The sequence below is a fragment of the Lampetra planeri genome, chromosome 15 (genome assembly GCF_965212315.1).
Source record: "Lampetra planeri chromosome 15, kcLamPlan1.2.h2, whole genome shotgun sequence".
NCBI lineage: Eukaryota > Metazoa > Chordata > Hyperoartia > Petromyzontiformes > Petromyzontidae > Lampetra > Lampetra planeri.
Window position 1 is genome coordinate 12,877,848 of NC_136121.1, and position 19,775 is coordinate 12,897,622.

Below are 19,775 nucleotides of genomic sequence, written 5' to 3' on the forward strand. Positions count from 1 at the left end.
TCGTGTGTGTTTTTTTGGTTCCTTCATTTTATTTTCTGCACCGGGGAGTCGAACCGGAGATGCCAGATTTATGGTGTTCGTGGCTCATTTGATCAAACCGGGGCTTGGCATGAATATACAACGATGAACGCTGCACGCACCCAGCGCAGAGCTGCAAATGCATTGTAATGTGCTAATGCAACGCTTTGGATGTTTGCAAATGTACTGTCATGCTCCCCGATTTAGTCGTGGCATTAATTCAGGAGTTAAACAGCCGATCATTGTTTTTATTGTTTCTGCACAAGTGCAAACGGGATGTGCTTTATTCCAGTGGCACATCTATCGCTTTTATTCCTGGAGACGATCTATTGTATAGACAGTCACTGCGTTTACTCAGGTAATTGAAGCTCTTGGTTTATTGGAGAGTAAAAAGAAAAAGACGCGGATTATACCGCAATCCATCGATGAGAATTAATCTCCAGAAATGTTTCGCTTAAACTTGGTTAAATGTGGTGAGCGATGGTAGCTCATGCGCCTCCGTCTTGTCACAGGTATTGAAGGGGCACGATGACCACGTGATCACCTGCCTGCAGTTCTGCGGAAACCGGATCGTCAGCGGATCGGACGATAACACACTGAAAGTGTGGTCGGCCGTCACGGGCAAGGTGAGAGAGCGTGGGCAGCTCCCTGTGGCGCGAGACACTCGCACGGACGACCGCCCGAGGCTGCGGCAGCTCTTCCTGCCCTCCGCATTCATATTCCTCGGCACATGTGAGGTCTGCGGCATGGGGCGTCCTCTTTGTAGTCATAGTTTTGCAATGAAGGTTAAAGGCGTAGCCCGGAAATTGCCTGCTGACGGACGCTTGTGTTGCGCCCGAAACGTCGTGATTTATTTTTTTCTACCCACGTGACTTTACCGAAAGAACCAAAGAGTATGGATTCCTGCAGTCACGAAAGCTTCAAATCAAGACTGAAATTGCCTGTTCATGCCACTGCTTGCCAAAGGGCCTCTACTAGAGGGGACCTCTGGAGAACCCCTGCAGAGGATATTTGGCATGCTCTCTCACGCTTGTCAGACATATTGAAAGAGGTAGGGGGGTGCCCACACTTTACCCCACCACACACGGCCTCCACGATCGCCTGTGGCGTACGTACTGCTGATTATCCCAGTGCCTATCTAGACAGTGGGGGGGGGGGTTGAATTTTAAGACGTGTGCCCATTGTTTTGAATGCTGTGGTGGGTGGTGCGGTTGAAGCGGCGACGACCTCTTCATTGTGCACGTCCAGTGCGCTAGCCATCACACCGCGAAGCATCATCGCTGTAATGATAGTGCAGCATACCGCGTCTGTTATGCAGCTTGTCGATGATGGCTATTCTATTTTTCTCTACTGTCCCTTTTGTTAATCCGGTCCGCCTGCAATATTAAGTGGCCTCTTATTTCAAGACAGCCCTGCACTTTGCCTTGTTGCCATGGTGATGCTCATCAGGATTCTAGAATCAAGGGCTTGATTTTATTTCATCCAATTTTACATCCACCACTCTCTTATTTGTTTCATTTGATTATATTTTTATTCTGCATGGGTGCGTTTTTCAAAATAATTTTCAGTGTTCTCCAGCGTGCCGTGAGATTGCAGATTGTGTTTATAATGTCCACTGTTGCGAGATTTACATTAATCCCCGAGTACAAATGCCATCTGTCCCTTGTTCCCAGAAAAGTAGTTGCTCTTATGACATAATAAAGCAAGTATGGAGCATGGTAGAATAATTAAAATTACATCCGCAAAATCGTGTTAAACCCCTTGAGAAACGGTGCTCATGTAACCCTTTTCTACGTTTCTTTTTTCCATGGTGGTAAATATTAAAACATACTACGGTTTGGCACATACTGTGATTATCTTCGTGGGCCACCCTTAAGATTTGTTTATCTTTCATGGGCACAAACAACCGTTAATGTTTATGGAAAAACAAAGCTAGCATTTATAAACAAGAGTGCACATTTTTATCATTAAAGCCAAGTCTCTTCCTTTGTAGTATATCAGATGAACAAAGATTTCATTCTTATCTGGCATATGCCACAAATACGCATGCCTCCACACACTGTAACAGACACGTCTTGTTCCACGCAGCGCAAACGATAAAGAAAAGAGTCGATCCTCCGTGGACATTGCTGTTTCCCCTCTTTGTTGATGTTTGTTTGCTTGTGCCTTGGCAGTGCCTGCGAACGCTGGTGGGGCACACGGGCGGCGTGTGGTCATCGCAGATGCGTGGCAACATCATCGTCAGTGGCTCCACAGACCGGACGCTCAAAGTCTGGAATGCAGACACGGGGCAGTGCGTGCACACGCTGTACGGACACACGTCAACTGTGCGCTGCATGCATCTGCATGGAAACAGGTGCGTCATCGCACATACGCGCACGACGCACGAGCACACATCCCCGCACGTAACCTTGCACGCTGTCGAGGCCAATCCTTTGTCGGCATTGATGTGCAGCCACTTTGCAATCCATTTTTCTGCACGAGGGCCTTCTCCACGCCATGTCGGTCGTTGGGGTTTGTTTGACCATACTTCACCACTCTGGTCAGTGCGGGTTGGTTAAGGGTAGGGGTGATTCAGATATCGTTCACCACTGATGTTAGCCATGGCGAGGAAATGAATACAGGTCAACAAGTTCAGAGTTAGTAGGCTGACTCCTGCGCCTCTGCTCCCCCCTCATCTTCTGTATTAGTAAGCGTATATTTCGAGCGAAATGTTGATGGTTCCACACCTTACCAAATACCGATTTCAGGATAAGTGAAGCCTAGCGCAGGGTTCAGATGTCACATGTCACTGATTTAATCTCTGACTGTGAAATGAACCCCACCAAAACCCACACACCTATCAGCAGCCACTGGAGAGCTTATTCCAGTGGCTACAGCTCGTCAACATTTTGCGTGGGAAGGAAGTGGGAGGCACGTACAAGGAAAATGTCATTTTAATAGAGCCATTTACCCAGGCAAAATAATTAATGTGATGCGTAAGGTCACGACATGAATCAAAGTGGCTTGCCAAAATTTGACGCCGTGTTCCGGATTGTAGCGTTTATTTTTGTAACGTTATTTACGTAAGCACTATTGCAGAAATGCCCTCCGCTCGGAGCTCTGATTTACATGGCAACCTTTCAATTCCTCAACATTTATGGCGTCGTGTAAGCATTCCTAATATGCATGCGATGCTGCATTCTCGCATTGATGGCGAAGGGGGCGTGGGAGGAATTTCATGAGGAGGAAAAAATTACCGGGCTGCGGATGCACTCGCATGACATTCGTCATACGTAAATTGATTACCGCTTCCTTAATAGGAAATTTAAAATGTCATGCAAACAGTTGCCCACCGCAGTAATTACCTCTATATTATACGGCTCACATGAACGCAGATAATTGATTAATGTGGTTTGCAGTGCTGTATGCCAAAACAATGTAAATTTACGGTATGTAGCTTCGTCTGATTTTAGAAGTCAGTTTTAGTTTTGGACAGCAAAGATGGCAAGAGATATATATGTGTGTGTGTAGTGTACTGTACGAGTCCTTGGGGAAATATTTTTTGTTTCCATGTGTGCGTGATGTTGTTCTGCTTGCTTCATATCACCTTCATATCTTTTCAAATCTCAAACTACAAAATCAAGGGCATAGTAAAGTGTGGGAATGTTCGTATGTTAATGTGCTTCATATGTTTCAGCTTTGCGTACAAAACTTGCACGAAAGTAATGATAACGTGTCCAGATTTATTTGTGTTCTTCATGGTGTGTCTATAAGTCAACCTTACAAGGTAATTTACAAAAGTATACTGCCTTGTGCTATGCAGCCATCTAAAACATTTGTTCATTTCTAGCCTGTTGTGTGTGTATATATATATATTTGTACACACATTTGTACAAAACACTAAAGCGCTGCCCAATATTCCAATCTGGACAACAGGGTGAGGCTTTTCCACGCGAGTCAACGCTTTTGTTCCTATTCATCGAGGATGTTATTTATCCAAAGAACAGTGTAAACCGTCGGTTTCTAGGCCTCTCGCTCACTGCCCCAGTCATTCATCCTGGTCGAGTACAAAAGCAACAAACAAACAAAAAATGCCAACGAACATTCTCAAGAAGGGTCATTGGATGAGGCATTTGCCAACCGTTATTTTGAATCAAGCAAAGCACTGCTAATGATGAAAGGGGATGAGATGTTTTTTGGTCTGTGTGCTTCTACGATACTTACAATGCAATTCCTCAAGCTGTTACATTTATACAATATTTACATGCTGTGGTGGTTGATGCGTGGTGTAGAGAACACTGGGCAATAGCTCTTCCTCTCCCAATATTTGGACGCCGTTGTCAGACTACGTCCAAGGCATCTCGTTCATCTGGTAGCTGGAGAACGCATCAAACGGCCTGACGACCTCTCGATTTGACGCGTCGCCACCCACGCAGTTCATCGACCAAACGGGGAGTTAGGTTTGAGGCCTTGCCCACGACCGGTCACCGCCCGCGCCGCCGAAACACGACGTCGCGGTCACAAGTGGACGGATTTCCCCCGTTGCCCCATTTTGGCAGGGTCGTGAGCGGCTCCCGCGATGCCACCCTACGCGTGTGGGACATCGAGACGGGCCAGTGCCTGCACGTGCTTGCGGGCCACGTGGCGGCCGTGCGCTGTGTGCAGTACGACGGGCGGCGAGTCGTCAGCGGCGCGTACGACTACACGGTGAAGGTGTGGGACCCCGAGAGCGAGACGTGCCTGCACACGCTGCAGGGTCACACGAATAGAGTCTACTCGCTGCAGGTGAGCCGGCGTCCCGTTTTGCCGCTACCCTACCGATTTTTTTTTTTTACTACGGTAAATGGTGCGCTTGCAACCCGGTAATTAAGGGGCTGATTCACGTTGTTGTAAGATGGGCCTTTTTGCACCGAACGGAGCACTGCTGTGCATTTCTGTCCCATTAGGTCTGTCAAGATGGAGCTCTTTTCTGAAAGGAATTGACCTATCTGCTAACATGTGAATTGAACCCTAATTGTGTAATAGGTTACAGCTCCGTTGTAATTGAGGAGTGGGAAATCAATTAGTCACTCCAGATGGCAGGTGCGCTATTATTTTTGTGAAATTTAAACCTTTCTTTTTAAGGATGTGTTTTGTTGTTCGTCATTGGAATTTGGCAACATATGGATTCAAATAAATGTTCTTAATGAGCCAAATGTGAGCTGCCAGTTAGGTCATGATGATCAGGGCTTCGAATGTGCACCGGTTTCTTTTCATCCGTGTTTTTAACTGCACAACATTTAAGTTGACTCGCTGTTTTAGTTCAATGGAAGCAACTAATTGATGAATCATTTCGACCTAGAATAATGGCAATCAGAGTTGTCTCTGATTTGGCTACATTCAGGTAGGTGTAATTGTTGGAGTGTTTGTGATTTGCCATAACGACAGCAAGTTATTGAACGCTGTGTCATCACCGCATTGTGTCAGTCATTGCATTGCTGTGCTCTCGCCGGACTATTGATTTATACGTGTGGACCACTTAGGATTCAGCGGTATTGTCTCAACTGTTTAGCTAAGTGGGTGGAACTGAACCCATTTGACATTAATGGGGTTTCGGTGACAAGTCTATACCTTTTGGACTGTGCAGCTGGTGCACAACGGCCCAAAATTGCTCCAAATCACCCGGGAACACACAAGCCACCTAGTAATTACGAGCGCTGGCCCACTATCACTCCTGCTGCACACGTGCCGGAGAGAGATTGGTCGTACGCACCACTACGGCACGCATGTGTCCGCCGCGGTCTCGTCGGTCTGTCTCTTGCAGTGCGGCGCCGCAGGTTGGTTAATTTAGACTCGCACGCTTTCGCAGAATTCACAACAATCCTGTTACAAATTCCCGACTTTCCTGGGCCACCTTGCTTGTTAAATTAAAGTCACTTTATTTCAATATCCACCTGTTTTATTACTTGGTCATTCAACGTGACGAAATCGCGCGATTACACACCGTTGTACCCTTATTGGCTTAGTGGCGTAATGGCACAGCCTGGCAGTGTCAGTTTAGGGTGAATTGGCAAATATAGACTCCAATATAGAGAGCGTCTATTAGCCGAGAGTGAGAGCCCGTGGAATGGGAGACATCTTTCGAGGAGAGGCTTGCAACGAGTGTTATCGCGAGTAATGCAAACGATTTCTCGTCTGCACATTATATATATGCGTGTGGAATTGAAGCATCGTGCTTGCCCTTCAGCTTTTATTGTCTTTGTCAAAAAATAAATAAAGGACCGCTACGGGTGTGATAGAATTGTGCCATAGCCGTTCCCAGCACGTTCCAGCTCCGTGTGCAAGCCTGCGAAGCGTCAGGCTCATTAGTATCTTATTTGCCGGGTTGTAACCGGAACATTAAGATGGATGGCCACCTAGGGTCTTGGCCGGCTTGTGGGTAATTTTAGACAAGAGGAGTGCAAATAGAGATACTTGACAGATGCAGAGTTATGCCCTGACCGTTGTCCAATGGTGGCCCAACACTAGATCGCTTTTTTAATCGTGATTGTTTGAATAAATATGTTGTGATGATTCTTAATTCATGACCGTTTGGTTTTCCGTCGCCGCCCCCCCCCCCCCCACGACACCCGCCCACCCGTCCCCGCGTCACGCGCAGTTTGACGGTGTGCACATCGTGAGCGGGTCGCTGGACACGTCGATACGCGTGTGGGACGCCGAGACGGGCACCTGCTTACACACGCTCGTGGGCCACCAGTCGCTCACCAGCGGCATGGAGCTCCGGGACAACATCCTCGTGTCGGGAAACGCAGACTCCACCGTCAAGATTTGGGACATCAAAACCGGCCAGTGCCTACAGACTTTGCAAGGTGGGATTATGGATACAATATTACGATTTCTTTGTTGCGTCACGTTAAGTTACATTTTAAGCTGATTTTTGAGATGGTAAAGATGCCTCGGATGTTTCTGGTGGAGCCGAGTGGCTTGGAGGATACGGGCCTGGCGCTGCTGCTGCTGCTGAGATCCTGAATTCAAATCTGGGTTTTAGACACCTGTGATTAAATTACATTCTCAAGTGAGTTGATTATCTCAACCCAATTACCATTATCTGCACAAAAGAAACCATCATTAAATTTAGTTTTTTGAACCTTTGGCTAATTTGCAGCTCTGAGAATAAAAAAATATCAGTTTGATGGTTATGCATTAGATTTTTACTGTGTACCAGGCCAGGTGAGAGTTCTTCTGCCTGTAGTGAAATCTTTTGGAAGAAGTTCTGTGAAATCTCCTGACACAGACTGTTCGCTCACAGGGCGTGGTGGTGATGCACTGCTCTGAGAAAAGTCAGGATGGATTCTTTATCTCATGATATGACCCCCATATAGCACAATCAATATAACATTTGGGGGGAAAAGATTAAAGAAGAGTTAAGGTTAAACACAGGGTTAAGCAATTCCATTTGCAATAGTATTACATTCCAAATATGTTTCGAGAGAATGCACATTACCGAGTAGTACGCAATATGAGTTTGAACGAAATTATAATAGCATATTCGAGGGGAGCGGAGAAAAAGCCAGGTAAAGCCACTTTAACAAAAAAACAATCTTAGTGATATACATGTGCCTTATCGTCATTAAACAGTACCTGTAAAAATGCAATTGGCCCATCATGTTGAGGTTCGATTCATGTTCGTGGTGCTCTTCTGGGATGTTTTTTTTAGCATCATTCAGTGTCGAGTGTTAATTTATCCATATGGAAGTCTCTATTAATGCAATTTGTTTGTTTGGATTTTCTTCCCTTCACCTCCTCCGTCTTCAACTCGCCGTCGCCGCGATACCGCAGGGCCGAACAAGCATCAGAGTGCGGTGACCTGCCTTCAGTTCAGTCGCAAGCTGGTGGTCACGAGCTCGGACGACGGCACCGTGAAGCTGTGGGACTTGCGCACGGGCGACTTCCTTCGCAACCTCGTCTCGTTGGACAGCGGCGGCAGCGGCGGGGTGGTGTGGCGCGTGCGCTGCTCCAACACCAAGCTGGTGTGCGCCGTGGGCAGCCGCAATGGCACCGAGGAGACCAAGCTGCTTGTCCTGGACTTTGACGTGGACAGCAAGTGAATGACTCTCCCCACCGCGGCCGGTGGGCTCCGCGGAGGTGCGGTAGCGATCGCGACGAGTGCTCGGCCACGCCGAGCGTATGGCGCGCGTTCGCTGTGCGCCTGTGGTTGTGGGTGGCACTGGGAGGAGGGGGGGGGTGGTGGTGGGCAGTGAGGCTGAAGGGCACGAAAGTAGTAGACCCCGTGGGTCTCTTTGAAATGGGCTTGTTGCTCACGTGCCAACTTTGGAAGGGATCACGCACACACAAAAAAAGCCTAAATGTATAAAATACGGGACACAAATGGAACACCTGAGTGCCAACAACAAGCAGGAAGATTTGACGACTGAAATCTTCAGCTGACCTTCCACCCCACCCACCAACCATCCTCAAGTTGCCTGTGGTATATTACTGACTTGAAAGTACACTGACTTGGAGAACTCTATTTAAAAAAAATTAAACAAATTTCAAGCGATTTAAAATCTCACACTTTTTAAGGCTCTTTGTCAGGCCCTTGCCGTGCCACCCTGTCTACCCAGCGCATGTGACTGGAGGTGGGGTAAGACCCAAAGCACTTCTTGCATCGGACTGCTCAAGGTTGACACCAAATGGAAGACAGCGCAGCAGTGGTCTGTGGCGTTCACTCTTCCATAACAGCAGCCAAGGACCTTCCTTTGCGGCAGCGGTTGTGGTAGTTTTGGTAGCCGAAGAAGTGAGTTTTTCTTTGCTGGCCTTAAAGCGACTGAACCTAATGAGAGCAGGGACCTAGCTCGCTCGGTGCAGTGAAGCGCGAAGGGAGGGACATGGGAACCCACTTTGGCAGAAGTCTTTGTGGTGGATCATTAAAATTAGGAATGTGAATGTAAGCAGCAAAATAAGCCTCCCTAACACTTTGTTCTAATGGATTACACTACAGCCTGTGACAGGTATTTTTTTTTCTTGATCGTTATCAATTTACTCGTTTGTTTTTGTGATATGACTAAAACTGCTCTGTTGGTAACCGTTCGAGCTGGGATGCATAGAAGGGATAAAGTGAAGTCTTTGAAAGTTTTCTGCGGTGGCCATCAGCTATATGGGATGACATCGTGAGGTGTGCGCGTGCCCCCCCCCCCCCCCCCATGTTCCTTGGTTCCAGAAGAAAACCTCGGTTGCCATATCACGGCGGCGAGATCGAGTACGATTGAACAATTTCAGCTCGAAACCAACGAAAATAAAAGCGCTTATCACTTGGTGGGCAGCTTCCAGTGCTCACAGAGTGACACAGCCTCTGGGAGTCGTGCCCAAGAAAGGGGCCCGTCTGCTGATGTCGCACGGCGAGGCGGGGACACCCTTTTGCAGAGGGTACAGAAAGGCGCAGAGCTCACTTTTTGCAGGGGAGAAGGCACCGAGCGGAAATGATTACCGGACGCCGTGCTGAAACGCAGCAGATTAATTGTCTAAAAAGTTACGGAAATAAGTTTGCTTTTGCCAACATTGCAAACTTGAGCTCGGGGCCTCTGCACGCCAAACCCGCTGCTGTGGTGTCGCCAAAAATGAAGCGTTCTCTTACATTTTTCCGTCATCGTTAGGTTTTAAAAAAAAATATTTACAACCTGATGACCCTACGAACATTTCCATTCTGTTTGGGATACACTTTAAATTGTCGTAAAAGGCCAGGTTTGAAAGCGAAGGTGCGTTGTGAATGCGGCATGCGATGTCCCAGCCTGTTTACTCTCCACACAGCCTACGCTGCGCCTCGTCATTATGACTGTAACATCAACCCACGTTGGGACTAATGTGAAAGCTGTGCTAACCACTTCAATTGTTTTTGTTTTCCTGTGTTAGCGTTCTAAAGCTTTTGTCGTTTCGTTTTCTCAGTTAAAAGGGTGCTGTTCCGATCTCATGTTCGTCTCACGTTTGTACATGGGCAGTTAGTACAGGGTTCAGTAGCCTTGCGTGCTACATGTTGCGTATACACAGTTCGTGCACTCTTATAGAAACGGCCCGTCTTCTCTGGTCACTCGCTTCACCGTTCGTGCTGCCATCGTCGTCACTGTTGGGGGTGACGAGACTCGCGTGGCCCGCTCGGCCGTTACGCACCCCGGCCCCCCGTACCCGTGCTGGGCCTGCCCACACGTATGACTCGTCGTTTTACGGGCACACGCATGTAAGTGGGCCCCCCCCCCGGGACGTAAAAATAGATGCTGCACTGAAAACCGCACCGCACCTCTCTGCTCTTTGTCTTGTTTTTGTTGTTGCACACACACTCCTGCACAAACACACACACACATTCATAACCCCAAGCCCTTAGTGTAGAAAAACTATTTTTCTGCAAACACACTGAAATTAAATACATACTGGAATGCTGTAAGGAAAGGCACAGCACGGGATATATATTGTTTTAATGAAGCCGAAGTGTGTACTGCGGGGGCTGATAGCGCCAGAGCAATGGAGCCAATTTAAACTGAAAGATTATAAATTTTAAGGCAACGTGACAAAATGCATCGATGTTTAAATATGAACGGGCGCCACATTCTTCGTGAAATTGTCAGGTCACTCCCCCAAACCGATGGCCGCTGTACACAATCGAGTGCGGCTGTGCGTTTCCCCAGCAGGTCAGTGGGCGGACCAGGGTACATTTAGAGTGAACTCTAATTGCGGCTGGTGATTAATGAGCTCCGATGAGACGCATTACGGGATCAGAGCTTCAACCGAGCAGCTGTAAGTGCTCTCCGTGACAAGCTTTAGGTGAACTGAGGCCTTCTGAATGTGCTGTTTTAAAACCATGTTTAGTGTTGTGTGTGCGTGCGTTGGTCCGGTTACTGTTTTTTGTTTTTTGCCGAAGCAGGATTTTCCTTCCATTTTTGATTGTGGGATTCTGTGAGGGTTTTTGGGGGATTGGCTTTTGTCATTCGTGGCCCGTCCGCGTGTAAATAATTCCACGTAGAAACTGTGAACTTGAATTGGCCTCTAAGCAGGGGGGGCAGCTGTACAGTGATGCCATCTGCTCTGTATAGCCTGTTCATGGCGATGTACATAGAGCGGTTCTGATCCGCACTTAGTGGCAAAAAAAAAAATGATGTAGTTCAAAAGATCAGGGAGTTTTTTTGTGTTTTTTTTTCACTAACCGTCAGTATTGAATTCAGTCTTTTTTTTTGTATCACCATGTTCCTTCACGTGCGTGTTTGTTGCTGCTGCTTATGAATGTCACGTTGTAAAGAAAGAGAAAAAGGAAAAAAAACTTAATTTCATTGGTCAATGTGCATCTTAAATGAGACTTGAGGGAACGGCAGAGATGAGACGACCAGTCTGTGTGTCGGGAGGGATTTTCCACCGGGCCCCCCCCCCTCTATTCTCGACCCGAGCCGTTGCTTGTCGTACACCCGTCCGTCCTGGTGGCAGTCTTTGTTGAGCCAGCAGACGGAGACGCTGGTCCCTTGCTGGTGTCTGCCGAGGGTCGTGAGAGTGTGAGGGGTGGCTGGCCTCTCGTCCAAGCCAGGCAGTGTGCACGCGAGGTCGGGGTGGGGTCAGGAGGCGTTTGCCGTCACTTCGCTGGGTATGTGCCATCTGAACAAAATGTGTAACGTAGGCAAGACGAATCACATTAAGTGGAAGCAGAAAAAAAAGTATAAAAAAACACAAAAAAGGAAAAACAAATAAAAATTAATTACAAATATGTAACATATGAAAAAGGGATTGAGTTACTGGTTTGTTTTACTTAGAAATTTTTATTTTCATATGAAAGTGCAATAAAGTGTACCTCAATGGAAGGACTTCCTTGCGTGTGTGTGCGTGTTTACACGCGTGTGTGTGCGTGTTTACACGCGTGTGTGTGCGTGTTTACACGCGTGTGCCTGATTCTCGTCGTTTGTGTCGCTGTCGACAGCATTCCCATTCGGTGAACACGGAGACGACGTCGTCGGCTGATGTTTGAATGCCACCACCTGCAGCGCGCATGTAACCTAAACAGCGTTCATTATCACGTCGCACTATCTGGCGTTCGTGCAATTGTCAAAGCTACACATCCGTAGCAATCGTAGCTGTTCTCCAAAGAGCCTCAAGTTTTTCCCAAATTGCGCCCACACATCCAAGGCAAATGGGATATTGCGGCTCACTTGATGAAGGTGCACGACTTGCCCCATGAGACTGATCAATGTTAAGCACCTCTATGTTAGCGCCGACGTTACACATTTAGACAATTTTAACTTTGCGGACAGATTTTTTAAAGGAAAGAAGCTTTAATACAATCCAGGTATACGCCTATTAATGTCACTGAATTGTTACATGGGAAGACAACTGACCGTGTTGCTTGGGCTTGTGTAGCAATGAGGTTACATTTAATTTCAATTGCCACTTAAAGAAGCGTTTACATTTTGTATACAGTGCATCAGGCACATTCACGATTGTAATAATGTAGATGTATCGAGGGAAAAAAACCGGTTTCTCAAGGACTTAACAGGCCGGTCTTAAGCTTTCACATAGAACGTAAAATGGAAGGGAGCAAAAAAAAATCCTGCAATCCATTGCGTGGCGTAGTAAAATGCCCGCGAGGATTGCACAAATTCAGACGTCCGTGAAATAGGTATAGAACGTTCTCCACATAGGCTGCATTCCACGTCATCTGCTACTGTGGGGGGGGGGGGACTGAGAGCATGGCCTCAGTTACAGCGTGAACACATCCCTTCCCCTGCTCCGCGTCCCACTCCCAAGTTAAAGGATTGTCTCCACGTCCTTGCGCCATTGCCTTGTGCGTATTGTACCAACAGTCAAGCTTTTCAGTCTCGTTAGTATCTACAAGCCGTGGCAGTTTGTTAATGATAAAAAATGGAGTTGAGAAAATGCAAGTCAAGTCCCATCAGTACTCGTTTGTTGGCCCGGGGAGGCACGCGGACCCAACGGAGCGGGGTTTTTATTTTATTTTATATCACGGGGCTGCCCTACCACGGTTGCAGGCAGAAGCAATCCTCCTCCCCCCGCCCGTCAACCCGAGACGTGATTTCCCCAACGTCCGGATATATATATCTGCGAGAGTGATATTGCATCACGCCATGCAGCGAGTTTGATTTATACGATCATCTCGTGCATCTCTCTAATTCATGAGGGGCAGGGGTTTCTCTATCTACATTTTCTCGAGGTGGGTGGAGGGGTGCTTTGTGTGTGTGTGGATAGAATGATGCTTCCCGCACGCATTTCCACCTCGCTCGTCTTCTCATCCGTCCGTCAGCAAAGGGGCTTCCTCCGAGACTCTTTCCGCCGCTTGGCGCACGCGTGATCTGTTGATGATCTGGCCCTGCGAGAGGAGGCACGGCGATGCGGGCGTCAAGAACTCGTCGTGGGCGAGTCTGTGCTTTCGAGCAAGGAGGCGGTGCTCGGCTCAGAGACGGTTACGGAAATTCAACGTTGCTGCAGCAGTTGACTGCATTTTCGTCAAAATGTAGGCGTGTTGATGTCGTTTCGCACCGGACGTAGCCAACCCCGTGCTAATCGGAGGTGCGGGGGAGGGACAACAAACTCAACGCAAAAAGTAGTTATAAAAAAATTCAATTTAAAAGTGCATAGCTCCAGTGGCTTCCAAATATCAGAAGAGCGTTCCAGACGGCCACAGAAGCACGCCACGCCGTGGCCGTCTTTGTCCGACGCTGAGCCAAAAGTCGCTGCTGCTGCTGCTGCTGCGAGCCATTCGGGGTTTTTTGCTCCTTGACGCGATCATCACGGTATTGTGCAGCTCATTTGTGGCAAGCGCTTTGCGTGTGACGAGGGGGGGCGACCTTCTCACAACGATTTCGTTCGGCCTTCCCTCGACCTTCTTAAGAGTGCAGTCAAAAAAGGCGTTCGCCACTGGGAGCGCAAATTAAATTTAAGCGGTGGGGTCCTTAACCTCCACTCCAGCCTTGTTTTATAATGCTAATTAATACATAGGGGTTGATGAAGCAAAGTAAGTTGTACTTATGTGCCCGTGCTTAATGTGTTTTCGATTATTTACCTTCTAAAAAAGAAAATCTGGCCGTGTCTCCCAGGGAATGCGAGATGCACCCCAGGTGAAGGAACCACCACTGAAGCCGTTTATACATCGCGGAGAGCGAGAGCTCGAGGATAAAGTGTAACGCACAAAAGCAGATTGTAGCGTCACTCATTCTGCACCGTGTTTTAACATTAGGTGTAAAGTTTGTTTAGACTGTGGTGTGTGCCCCCTCAGTAGTTGTAATGAGCCGCCCCCCACCCCATTTAAACAAGGTCACATTACAGGGACGCCAGGTGGCTCTCATTTATGGAGCCCATGGGGTTACCGAATTATTCCCTTCGCCCTTGTAGTCAGCAAAGCCTTAATGAGTCTCGAGGTTTCATCAGGAGGTCACCCGATTTGGTTCCATTCATGAGCGTTTTTTCCAGGACTGAACCGTGGACCGCCCCCAACTAATGAGTGAATATTGATACATATCCCGTGCACGTACAGGTCGCGCACACACACACACCTGCATGCTCCCTGTGCAGTGCCGGATTAAGCTAGTGCGGGGCCTGTAGCGTAAGATGTTATAACGGGGCCCTAAATAAATAAACACGTAAATGTTAAACAGCCAGATAATACGACAAATCGCTAACCTTAAACGCCCAGTCGTTCATAAAAGTCGAAGGCAGTATAGTACTATAGTAATAGAGCATGTGCAGAATCACTGAACCGGAATTGATAGCTTGAAAGCATTTAGTGTGGGGCCCTTGAAAGTGCGGGGCCCGTAGCATATGCCACTAGGATAATCCGGCACTGACCCTGTGAATCCATAAAGATCCCCCGTGTAGCCTTCACAGACTGCCGGGGCAAGTGCCATAAGCGAGGAGCACCGATGAAGGCCGGTACGGCGCACGAGGAGGTGGGTGGCCAACACCACGCCTGGCCGCCTTTGTCTCCACAGTGGCGATGTTTACACACAACTCCAGGCACTCGTTTTAACGCCGAGACGACCACAGGGAAACCCGGGACCAGTTCAAATAATCGTCACCGCTGTTGGCGGCGAGCGGAAATCGAACCCGGGTCGCCGGGGTTTGTAGCGCAGCGCGCTAACTGCTGCGCCACCGCTCCCCGCGTGTGAATCCACAGTGGCCCCAGCACACGCACACCACCTCGCGTCACTTGAGTTCGACTGCCCCGCGTGTGTGCACGCGCCCCTCTATCGGTACGAATCGCGTGTTCATTTCGGCGCGACAGCGGTGATAGGGGCCCGCATCACGCGGCACGACGCCGTTGCACAGCAGCCTCGTGAGCTATCGGCTCCACGGATCTCTCTCATCACCCTCGTTTGCCGTGTCTCTGCAGATTATTCGTTGCGTTATCGTCGCGCTCGGGGGGGAAACTTTGACGGCACCAAACCGCCGTTCACGTCTCATCTCACGCTTCATCGCCGATCATTAAACCGTGTCTGAGCAGTCCCCGGCACGCAAGTGCCAGCGACGATGTGCAGTTTGTGCAGCTCTTCAGGTTGTCAAACTCCGCAGCAGCAGTGCGGAGTTTGACAAGCCGGTTCTCACACGGCGGTCAGCGGTGGCGGCATTGCCCCCCACGCTCTTGAACACCGCCCAACGCCGAGGCGTGCCATCTAACATCTCCCTAGCCGACCCTCAGCGCTCCCATCTCCACGGCGGTTCCCCGTGAGGTTTCCCCGTGAGGTCGTGCCGGGGTCGTGCCGGGGTCGTGCCGGGGTCGTGCCGGGGTCGTGCCGGGGTCGTGCCGAGGTCGTACCGCGTCCTGGTCCACGACATTGAGCACCAGGGAGGAGGCGAGGCAGCCGAGAGTGAGCGCGAGGAAGTAGAACATCACGTTCTGCCACCGCCACGGAGCGATCTCCCTGCGTGGGGGCAGCAGCAGCAACAGGAGGAGGGGGAGACGCGACATTAAACCACCGGCACATCGCGACTCACCGTGACGACCACATGAACACCACCGCGTTCAGCACCAGCGAACCGCGCACACTGCCCGTCGCGTCGGCCACCGGAAAGTCGGAGGCGGGATCCAGAAACTTTCTAAAGTGAGGGGGCGGTCACAGATTTACCAAGCTTTTTAAATAAAGCCATACATTAGTTATTTTGAAAATAATTTGCAAAGTATCTTGGTGAATATTAATACAATACTGCACACCTTTTTTGTCATTTTGGGGTGGGGTGGGGGGGATAGGCGATCGCCCTTCCCTGGATCCCCCACAAATCACCACCATCACCACTGCCATCACCACCACTCTTACTGTCATTAAAACCACCACAACTAACACACATACCACCACAACATCCAAGAACCACCACAACTACCACCGCATCCAACCACCACAACCAACACACACAAAACCCCACCACTACGTCCAACAATCACCACAACTACCATGAACACTGCCACACATCCACCTCCGCTTCCACAAACGCCACCGCCAAAATCCGCTGGCACGTCGCGTAAATCCACCCCAACCACGATCACCGCCACGCGCGGCGCAGTGGCCCAAGAGGCCTCATCTGGAAAAGTGATGCCGACCGAATGGCCGACGGAGCATTTCCCCTCATCAGCAAAACATGCGGCTCCACAAGGTCCTGCGGCTTAAGGAGATCCTCAGGAGATTAATTACTAAGAGGCAATCTATTGATTACAACGCCGCCGAGTGTATCGTTATGCAAATGCACTATCGGATTTGCGTCGTCACCCGAGTTCGGGGGAGTGGCGGTGCAGTGCTCGGCGTGCCACGCGACAAAACCTCACAGCCAGGATTCGAGTCCCGATCATGGCCAGCATCAATAGCGGTACCGGTCGCCCTCCCTTCGTCACACCGACCCTCGTGGTGAAGTATGGTCAAACAATCCCCACAGTGGATTTACGAAGTCTGTAGATGATTATTTTGTAAAATCGAGCGTGGACGGTGACGTGGCCAGGCAGATGCGCGTTCGTCGCTTGCTGCAGAGCTGCATGGTTCGAGTCCAGAGGCCGCCCTGGTTAATACTGCAGGGGGTGTTAACGGTGACGTTGCACCCAGTCAGTCTGCTTCACAGTGGACGTTAAAGATCCCGTGGCATCGTTCGCAAGAGTAGGCCAACCGTGTGCCTCCGTCATGGTTCAAAGTGGCCGAATTTGAAATATTACCTGCAAAACACCGAATTGGAATACGCACGGCAATCGTTACCCACTGATGAGAAAACTTGGAAAACCCTCTTGACAAAGAGCGATGAGGCTCGGTGAGGCTTCCTGGGTTAAATCTGTCCCAACCCTCACTACTTCGGGTTTAGCCACGCTGCGGAGTCCCCTGTTCCGATGCCTAACCCCTAACCTGAGCGCAAACCCAGTTCCATTCGGTGACGCGAAAACGAATCGGGGGGGGGGTGGGGAGGCTGCCAGAATTGCGTTGGCTAAATGGTAGGGGGCCAAACTTTCTCCGCACAAAACCAGCCCCACCCCTCCCCCACCACCAAAAACCATGCCTCATCATCCCAGAGTGGAGCCGACACACAAAATAGATGAACAAGCCAACGAGTGTGCTCAATGACATTTCACAACCAGTGGTGGTGGTGGGGGGGGGACCCCCACCTCCCAATTGTTCTCAACGTCGCCAACATTTGGGTCATCCCTGGATATGAAAGTGGCGGCAACGTTGGCGCCGCGCGGGTTGAGCGCGGGGCCGCGACTACAGCAGCAGCAGCGGCAGCAGCGGCAGCAGCGGGGCCTCTGCACGCGCAGAATAAGAATCGGGAGAGTGCCGTGCTGCACTGTCAGAGCCAGTTGTGGGGGGGGGGGTGGCACGTGGCCCACCAATGATCCGATCGAAATCCCTAATTTCGATCGGATCATTGGGGTTTATTAGTAATAAATCGGCATTTTGCGACCCCCATTGCCACTTTGTAGCATATTATTACGTGCCAGGGACTCTATGAGATGATAGGACAATAGTTTGAGTCCATAACACTGGTCAACACACTTTTTCTGGCATAAGGTATTCCAACGGTTTTAAGGTAATTTTGGGGTGCTGATTCCAAATCTGGCATCATTTTTTGAGATATCAAATATTGCATTTTCAATAAAAACTGCAGAATAAAAATATTAAATAAATGTGGATATCTACATAAAATGATATTATAAACACACTCTCCTAAAAATACAACACCATATTTTAACACTAAAGCAGTCACTGACTCGCAACAACTTGCAATCATAAGTGACAGAGTTAATTTCGGGTAAAATCAATGAAAATGGGGTATGCCGATAGCATAAAAATGAGATGTGATAGAGCAGGCCAGAAAAAAATGTTTTTTTTTTTGACCAGTGTTATTGTCAATAAGTAACGGCAAAGCGGTTATAAGCGACTCAGAATTGTGCGCAGTTGCGTATACAGGACACGACTTCCCTGAAGGCATCAACATCTTCAGCGAGCGCGATGCCGATCGCACAACGCGGTTCGAATTCGACCTTCGATCGATGGCTGCGCCATCGCCGCACACGCGTCGAATAAAAACAAAGGGACAAGTCCTTACTTACTAACAACTCCTTAATTACTAACAACTCATATAATTTTTCATTGGGTCACGTGCCGCGTCCCGTTCGTCTGTTGTGTGCTCGCATACCGAGAGAGATATGTGAAAAAAATATTGGTTGTAAAAGTAGTAATTAAAAAAAGCATTTAAAAGCTGACATTGCTTAATTAAAATGCCTTGCAACATGACGTCCGGGGGTGTGTTCAAGGCGCTCGAGAGCGCTGTGGAGAAACGCCAACAAGCTCAAAGGTTTTTACGAAAACCAAATAGCAATGGAGGGCGAAAGGGGAAATGATTTTCGCGAACATTTGAATCTACGAGCAAACCTCGCTAAATATTCATGGTTTGTTTGTACTTGTTGGTGGAAACCGCAGCGCACGATGCGATTGGGACATTAGCATGCGCAAATCCATATTGTATTTTTTGTTATTTGGTTTGCGAAAGATAAAAAAACTGTGAATTATGTTTCGTGAATGACAATTTTTTTTCCTCCAGAATCCGCAAGTGATCCACTTCGCCGTGGTTGAGTGTGAATTGTGCCGGCTCTGCAAAAGTATCACAATGATCGCTGGTCATTAAAAATGCATGGGCCTCAATGAGTTACATCAAAATGCAGCAGCTCCAGGCGTTAAGAACTGAAAGCCTCTCGGTTTTTTTTTGTCATGCCAGATTCCGTTCGCCGTTTGAAAATATTAGGGCACTATGGATGACCGAGGACAATACATTTTTACTTGAAAATAAGCCACCGTTTATGCGCGCGGATTAACAGATTAATGTGTGTGTTGCCTTATTAATGTTTTAATGAGATGTTCCTCGAGACACACGCGACACCTCTCACGTGAAATACCGCCGATTAAATATTTTGCGGCCGTAAATATCTTTTACGTTAAACCTTAAAATCGAAGTATGCACTAAAAGCGTATTAGCTGATGCTTCCATGTTGACAGACCAACAGCATATCGCCATAGCCTTACGCCACATTTCCCCCCCTCCCAACACATTTTCAGTCCACTAATAGACCAATAGCTTATCAATGATTTACTGCTGTGTCATTCAATACAGTGCTGTGTCTCAGCCTTTGAAGAAGAGCGATTGTCGAGGCAACACCGCACACGATTTCGCTTTCTGCTCTTGGTCGTGGAATCAGTTCCGGCAGCGCGTTCGCCGCTTGTTGCAGAGATTCGCGGTTCGAATCCAGCGGCAGCCCCGATCAATATTGCGTCGTGTGTAATAACCGT

General features: G+C 48.7%; 2 protein-coding genes across 7 annotated transcripts in view; one reads left to right on the forward strand and one right to left on the reverse strand.

Annotated features, from left to right (window-relative positions):
• The window catches only part of FBXW7 (F-box and WD repeat domain containing 7), a 97,480-nt gene extending 85,663 nt beyond the window's left edge, over positions 1–11,817 (forward strand). For all 5 annotated transcript variants that reach the window (XM_078601125.1, XM_078601129.1, XM_078601127.1 and 2 more), the window contains 5 exons: positions 531–644; positions 2,193–2,374; positions 4,560–4,785; positions 6,638–6,848; positions 7,819–11,817. In XM_078601125.1, the coding sequence (XP_078457251.1) occupies positions 531–644; positions 2,193–2,374; positions 4,560–4,785; positions 6,638–6,848; positions 7,819–8,087 (1,002 nt within the window). In that variant the 3' untranslated portion in view covers positions 8,088–11,817. The remainder of the gene's footprint in view (positions 1–530; positions 645–2,192; positions 2,375–4,559; positions 4,786–6,637; positions 6,849–7,818) is intronic.
• Positions 11,818–12,261: 444 nt separating this feature from the next.
• The window catches only part of LOC144722755 (lysosomal dipeptide transporter MFSD1-like), a 43,248-nt gene continuing 35,734 nt past the window's right edge, over positions 12,262–19,775 (reverse strand). For both annotated transcript variants that reach the window (XR_013586088.1, XM_078601130.1), the window contains 2 exons: positions 15,776–15,881; positions 12,262–13,333 (listed from right to left, as the gene is read on the reverse strand). Coding sequence is in view for 1 of the 2 variants with exons in the window: in XM_078601130.1 (XP_078457256.1) it covers positions 13,253–13,333; positions 15,776–15,881 (187 nt within the window). In the remaining variant the exon portion in view is untranslated. The remainder of the gene's footprint in view (positions 13,334–15,775; positions 15,882–19,775) is intronic.